The following is a 6,960-nucleotide window of genomic DNA, read 5'->3' as shown; positions in this document are numbered from 1 at the left end:
GGAGGCAGGAGCAAGGCCCGGGGCCGCCGGTAACGGGCCGGGAGCCATGGCCCCCTAGCCCCCCGCGGCACCCTGCTCRGGGCCGGGACAGGATTCGTCCGCAGGCTCCGGCGACACCGGAGCCACCGGGCCGGCCCAGCCCGGGCAGCCGCCGCGGGAGCCGGGACGGGCACTGACGGCTGCGGCTCGTGAGCGGAGAGCGGGAGGGAATGGGCTGGCCCCGCACGCAGCGGCCCGGCTCCTTCCTTGGGCTTCTGCGTTAAGGTCCCGGCTTCATCCAGTTCAGGTTCTGGGGGGGAAAAAAGGGTTGTGCTGAGGAGGAAAATTGAGACTTAAACGTTTTCTGAGCACCCCGGTGCTCTCCTGGGGGAGCGAGGGCGGCCCAAAGAGCTGACATCGAGAAGGAAACAGGGTAGTTTGCTCTTCAGAAATGGTTTCTTTAAAAGAAAYGACCTAGAGCGAGCGAGGCTAGTCCTGGACCTTCCTCCTTTCCCCGCTCGATAAATTATTTTAGGGTAAACTAGGAAATTAAAAAAGATTTGGGCATCGGAGTCGTTGGATGAAAATCCCTTGGGTGGCTTCTGGAAAGTCGACCGGCTCCAACGTTGAACTCTCCGCATTGGGGTTCGGCATCCGTGGTGCGAGCGCCCTCCGTGAAACGCTCGGCGGGCCCCTGCGCGGCTCCGCTGGCTGTGTATTTAAAAGGCAAGGAGAAAAAAGGGGATAGAAGACTCCTCGAAGGCTCTCGTTCGGCCCCTGCGTCCACATTGCTGCGCCGGGAGGGATCTCAGCAAGACGCCAGGAGCTCCTCGCTAAGGTTGGTTTTCCAGTATGTTTGTTCCCTGAGACGCGCGGATTCCCCCTTCCCAGGGGGCTGCTGCCGTAAGTGACAACGCTCTGCGTTGTGGTGACATCTGCTCCGAGCGGCGGCCCAAGCCCAATCCCTGGTGCTAGGGCAGGGGATGGGAATGCTCCCGGAGGAGCCTGGAGCGCGGGACATGGGGGACCCTCMTCCCGTGGGAGCAGCTGCTGGCACCTCCGCCCGGGCCGGGGGCAGCCGCGTTCGGCTCCGGGAGCTCTTGCCGTGGCCGGTGCCGTCGGATAATCCCCGGAGCCGCCCCTGCTCCCGGACACRGGCGCGTCCCGACCGGCAGCGGGGCTGCGTCTCCCTGCCGAGCTCCTGCCYGGGGCTCCGCGTGGCCGCGCTCCCTCGGGATCCCGCGGCGCCGGCTCCCGAGGCCGGAGCTGCGCGCGGTCGTGGAGGCGCCGCTCCAAGCCTCCCCCCGGAGGACAACCAGGAAGGTGCCGCTGTGGATTCCTTCGCACTTCTGACTCGGTCCTGCTTAGCTGGCCCCTGGCCCTGCTCCTGGCGCGTTTCCGCAGCTCTGGAAGTGTCGCTGCCGGCGGCTCCGCTCGTGGCCGTGGCGAGTTCCCCTGAGGCTGCTGCTCCTTGCCCCTGTCCAGGCTCCCCAGGCGCTTTCCTGGCTCTCCTAGTCCTTCCTCGCAGGTYGTTTCCATGTTTTTCTCCCTCCTGGTGTTTGCGTGCGCCGGCGCTCCGGCTGTCTGCCTGCCTGTGGGGGGTGTTGTGCCACGTGCCGGAGCRCGTCCGGATGCCGTCGGAGAGCGGGATGCGCTCCCGGACGCGCGTGTGGAGAGGCCGTGGATCCACTGGATCAGCCAAGGAGCCGGGYGGCAGCCGGTGCTCCAGCAGTGTGCGGAGCCGGAGTCGGGGCTTTTGTGGGATTGTAATAATTGCCCAACCAAACCCACACGTTTTAAGATCCTGCCCTGGAGCAGCTGCTGGTTGCACTCTTTATGTCTCATTTGCCCTCGTGGGGTTACAAGTACTCAGGATGCGAGGGGGGTTTAACTGCAGCAGAACACGTCCGTGCCCGAGAGCCGTGTAAGTGCCTGGTGTGCATCGCCGGCCGTGGCCCCGTTCTCGGGGGAATCCTGTGTTTGATGCCCCAAAACGAGGTCCAGGCCCCCAGACGGGCCGGAGCTGCCGCAGCGGGAGCGTGCCGGGAAGGCGCGTGCCGGGAAGGCGCGTGCCGGAGCCCTGCCGCGGGGCGTCCCGGGCGGCCCCTTGGGTCCCCAGGATCGCAGCCCCGCGCGCTGCCCGCCCGTCCCGGCTGCGCTAAGGGGCTGTGGCGCCGCGTGGCAGCGCTCCCGGCTTCAGGAGCGGGTTCCTCTCTTGTCCTTAGTGTTTGACACATGGAGCGGTCCGGAGGCCGGCGGGAGAGCCAAGCGGAGCTGCTGGCGGCTGCGATGAGCGGCACGGAGGCGGCCGAGGGCACCAAGGCCCGAGCTCCCGCTTYCCGGGGGTCTCTTGGCGCCTCCTGCACTTTCCCCACCGGAGCGAGTTGGGAAGCGGCTCTCCTCATGATCCAGGCTGGTGCAGCCCAAGAGGGAGGCCCCTTCCGAGGGTACTCCGGCCTTCCCGCCGGCCGCGGGGCGTCTTGCCCGGCCCCTGCTCGGCGCACCGCGCGGCTTCGCCAGGCGCCTCCCAGAGACCAGAAGGGCTCGGGCTGACTAACCGGGCGGGCGCCAGGGCCCGTTTTTCCTGTTCGCTCCGTTACAGTGACGAGCCGAGCGCTCGGYGCCGGCTGCGCGCGCGGCTCCCTTGTGCGGGACCTGGGGTGTCAGCCCCCGCGTGCGATCCCGGGATGCCCCCGGACGGGGCGGGCGCGACGCAGCGGCCCTGTGTGCGCTGCAGCGCAACCACAGAGCGGGACTTGGKCCGCCCTGGCCTCCTGGGAGCGTAATCCGGATAGCCGCCTCCGGAGCGTAAGGCTCCGGGGGCTCCCCAGTGCCTCGGCCGCCCCAGCAGCTCTGGCTCCGCTCCTGGTGCTCGTCCCGAGGGCTCGGGAGGTTTGGCAGCCCGGGAGGCGGTGGCGGCCTCCCTGCAGAGGCCGTCATGGTGTTGGCCCTGTGTCCCGGGCCGCGCGGCGCCGCGGACGCGCTTGGGGTGCTGCAGCCGCCCTGCGGTCAAGGGGTGGGAAGGGGCGCGGAGCCGGGCGGTTCCCCGGGACAGGCGGAGCTGGGGGCGGCTCACAGGCGGCGGCGGGTGTGGGCGCAGGCGCGGGGTCGCGGTGCGGKGGTTCCCGCTGCCGGGCGCCCTGTAGTCCTCGTGGGTGACAGGAGGGCAGGGCGTCGAGCCGGCTGTGCCCGGGCCCACCTTMGCTTCTCCCTGCTCGGCGCTGCCCTGGGCGATGACAGCAAGGGGGTTAGAGCGGGGCGCTCGGCTTCGCGGAGCCGGCCCCGGCGCTCCCGCTCCTGGACAGCGCCCACGGCTCCCGCGGGGCTGAAGGGGGAGCGAGTCCCGCGCCCAGGGCGGCCTGACCGTGCTCTCCAGGCCGTGGTCCTGCCCCATTGCCTCTGCTTCCCTGCCGGGACCTTCCATGGGAAATCCTGGCCAGGGAAAACCCTCCTGAGAGGCGTGTTGGCCCTCGAGCCTTGGGAGTTCGAAGCTCCGGGCTCGGCAGCACCGCAACCGTCTCCCCTTCTTGCCTTTGGAGACCCGGAGCGTCACGGTGGGATGAGGAGGGCCTGATGCCGGTCGSGAATGCGCAACTTGGGCAAGGAAACGCGGTTGGCTCCCCCGGGAGAAGCGGACCGTGAGGATCYGGGTCCCGACGTCGCCGGTCCCCGCGACAGCCGGAGCCGCTGCGGAGCCCGGGGGGCTGCGCGGGGCCGGGGCTGTCCCCTGCRGCACGGGGGGCTCGCGGGGGGCTGGGTCGGGCACTCGGCTGGTTCCCGGGTGCCCCGTCGAGCGCCCCGTGAGCGGCTCCCCTTCCCCGCAGGGCCGCGCGGAGCCGCCCGCCATGGCCGCGCACAAGCGGAGCCGGGCGCAGGCGTGGCCGGAGGAGCGCGGCGACCGCGAGCACGGCCTCTACAGCCTGCACCGCATGTTCGACATCGTGGGCACCCACCTGACGCACCGCGACGTGCGCGTCCTCTCCTTCCTCTTCGTGGACGTCATCGACGACTACGAGCGCGGCATGATCCGCAGCGGGCGCGACTTCCTGCTGGCGCTGGAGCGGCAGGGCCGCTGCGACGAGACCAACTTTCGCCAGGTGCTGCAGCTGCTGCGCATCATCACGCGCCACGACCTGCTGCCCTACGTGACGCTGAAGCGGCGCCGYGCCGGTAAGCGCCCGCGCGCGAGCCCGCCGACCGCACCGCTCCGCCGGCGGCATTTCCCGAGCGGGGCGTCGCGCCCTCCCGGTGCCGGGCGCCTCTTTGGGGCTGGGAGCACGAGGGGAGGCAGGATTCCCGGCCGGCCTTCGGACAAGCGGCTTGGAGGCACCGAGGCGGCTTGAAAATTAACCAGGGGCTTGTGGTGGGTTAGGGATTAACCCGGGCCGGTCTCCTGGACACGGAGCGGGCGCTGCGGGGCGTTGCGGGTCGCGCTAGGAGCTCTGGCGGCCGCGCGCGGGAGGCTCTGCTGCGGGTTATCCATAGGGAAGTGCTGCTCCGGAGCCAGCCTGGGCGCTGCTGCCCTCACATGTCTGGCACTGAGGCTGTTTAAATAACRGGGGCTGCTCCGGTGCCCCAGGCCTCGGGATTGTCGGGAGGGGTGTCTGGGGAGCAGCGTGAACGCAGGGGCTGCCGGATGCTTCCCGATTCCCGCGGGATCCGTCCGAGCTGGGGGGCCGCATGGTGCCGGGCGCCCCCGAGCCGCCTCCCTTGCAGTGTGCCCGGATCTGGTGGACAAGTACCTGGAGGAGACGTCCATCCGCTACGTGACGCCGCGGGCGCCCGGCGCCGCCGAGCCCGCCCTGGCGCAGCCCCCCAAATCAGGTGAGCGCCGGGCCAGCCGTGGGGCGCGGGGGGCGCGTGGGGCCCGCGGGCTGAGCGCGTCCCTGCCGTGCGCAGTGCCTGCCCAGCACCCCGTCGTCTGCTGCCCGTCCGCGGGGCCCCAGCTCTGCGCCAAGCGGCCCGGCCGCGGCAGGGCCCTCCTCGGCAGCCAGCGCAGGAGGAGGAAGTCGGTGACACCGGACCCCAAAGAGAAGCAGACCTGCGGTAAGAGGGGTCCCCGTCCCGCCGGGACATCCCCGTAGCCCACCTCAGGCTCCCGCCGGGAATGCTGAGCGCCTTCCTCTGCCTCCCCAGATATCCGCCTGCGAGTCCGGGCCGAGTACTGCCAGCACGAGACGGCGCTTCAGGGCAACGTCTTCTCCAACAAGCAGGACCCCTTGGAGCGCCAGTTCGAGCGCTTCAACCAGGCCAACACCATCCTCAAATCGCGGGACCTGGGCTCCATCATCTGTGACATAAAGTTCTCCGAGCTCACCTACCTCGACGCGTTCTGGCGCGACTACATAAACGGCTCGTTGCTCGAGGCGCTCAAGGGCGTCTTCATCACGGACTCGCTCAAGCAAGCCGTGGGCCACGAGGCCATCAAACTGCTCGTTAACGTGGACGAGGAGGATTACGAGGTCGGGCGCCAGAAACTCCTGAGGAACTTGATGCTGCAAACGGCCCCCTGAGGCGCCACGGCCCGTGTGGCGCCATCCCCGCTTCGCTCCGCCCTCCTGGGGATCTTCTTTTTTTCCTTTTGTTTTTGTTTTTCTCTATTTTTCTTTCTTTTTTTTTTTTTTAAAAAAAGATCATTTAAGTCCTTCCCTGGACTCCTGCGAAGTGCTCGGCAAATCCCGGCCCCGGCTGCCGGGGCGGACGAGCGGCCGGAGTGGAGAGTGCGGGCGGCGCTGCCGGAGGCTCCCGTGGTTTCCTGTCCCTCTGTCCTGTCCTGTCGCCTCCTCTCGCTCTCTCGCTTTGTTTCCTTTCTCTTTTATTTTGTACCCATTAAAAACGAAAGGCAAAAGCGCCGCGTGGGGCCTGTCCGTGAGGGGCCGGGAGCCGCCCCGCGCGCAGGGCCCAGCTCCGTGCCGGCGTCGCGCCGGCCCTGGCCGTGCCTCTGGGCAGCTGGGGACCCTTGGGGACCTTGGGGGACTGTAGCGGTGGTGGGGCATTCCCAGCTGGAGCCCCCTGGGGCCTCGCTGTGTCCCGTGACACCGGGCATGTCCCTCGGGCAGCATCTCCCCCTTTACCCTGCGGAGCGGCCAGGCGCAGCCGTCCCTTTTCYGTGAGCCCTGGTGTCCCCAGCTGGGCCCAGGGACAAGCAGGGAGCTGGGCCATGTCCCCTCTATCCCCTTCAGGGCAGCTCCTGGGGCGCCCGCCTCCYTCCTTCCCGCGCCTCCGCCCCAGCCCTTTGCTCCTTGGCCGCGCGGCTCCTGGCTGCTCCGGGCCGGGGCCGGTTCCCAGCCGGTTTCCTGGGGTTTGCGCCCGGTGCTGCCTGTGGCCACGGGCACCTTTCCGTGCCTGGGGGAGGGACGAAGTGGGGACACGCAGGGTGGCACCGGCTGCTGCTGCCCCAGCCTGCCCTAACGGGGACTCGGAGACCTTGGCCGTAGCGGCCCTGGTGTACARACACCCACGTGTGTCCCCACGTAACCCCCTCCCCAAGGCCATGAGGGGGCTGTGACACCCCCGGTGCCGCCTGTAGGGCCAGGCTGAGCAGCCGCGGGGGCGGCCCCAGCAACGGCCCGTGTGCCCCATTGCACCCCACTGCAGGGAGGGCGGCGCGGGGATGGAGCCGGCGGCGCGGGAAGGAACCCGGCAGTGCGGGGATGGAGCTGGTGGCGCGGGCAGCTTTATTGGGCGTCCGCAGGCGCTCCCGGCACGGTGCCGTACAGCTCGGGCCGCCGGTGGCTCTGCACGGGCATCTCGCGCCGCACGCGCTGCAGGTACTCCAGGTCGATCTCGGCGTAGCAGACGCCGGGGCCGTCGCGGCACTGGGCCACCACGGTGCCCCAGGGGTCCACGACGAGCGAGTGGCCGTAGGACGTGCGCTGCTCGTTGTGGCGGCCCGTCTGCGCCGCCGCCACCACGTAGCACTGGCTCTCGATGGCGCGGGCGCGCAGCAGCACCTGCGGCGGGGACGCGGGCAGCGCGGGC

General features: G+C 69.6%; 1 protein-coding gene across 1 annotated transcript; it reads left to right on the top strand.

Annotated features, from left to right (window-relative positions):
- The first annotated feature begins 232 nt into the window (after positions 1-232).
- On the top strand, positions 233-5,500 carry DEDD (death effector domain containing). The gene is made up of 5 exons (XM_026048509.1): positions 233-817; positions 3,804-4,149; positions 4,696-4,803; positions 4,879-5,025; positions 5,116-5,500. The coding sequence occupies exons 2-5, from the start codon at positions 3,825-3,827 to the stop codon at positions 5,490-5,492; spliced, it is 957 nt and encodes a 318-aa protein (XP_025904294.1). The 5' UTR covers positions 233-817; positions 3,804-3,824; the 3' UTR covers positions 5,493-5,500.
- The last annotated feature ends 1,460 nt before the right edge of the window (positions 5,501-6,960 follow it).

Source organism: Nothoprocta perdicaria, unplaced genomic scaffold (assembly GCF_003342845.1).
Source record: "Nothoprocta perdicaria isolate Ctin4 unplaced genomic scaffold, notPer1 scaffold_544, whole genome shotgun sequence".
Taxonomy (NCBI): domain Eukaryota; kingdom Metazoa; phylum Chordata; class Aves; order Tinamiformes; family Tinamidae; genus Nothoprocta; species Nothoprocta perdicaria.
This window is presented reverse-complemented; position numbering and strand designations above follow the sequence as displayed.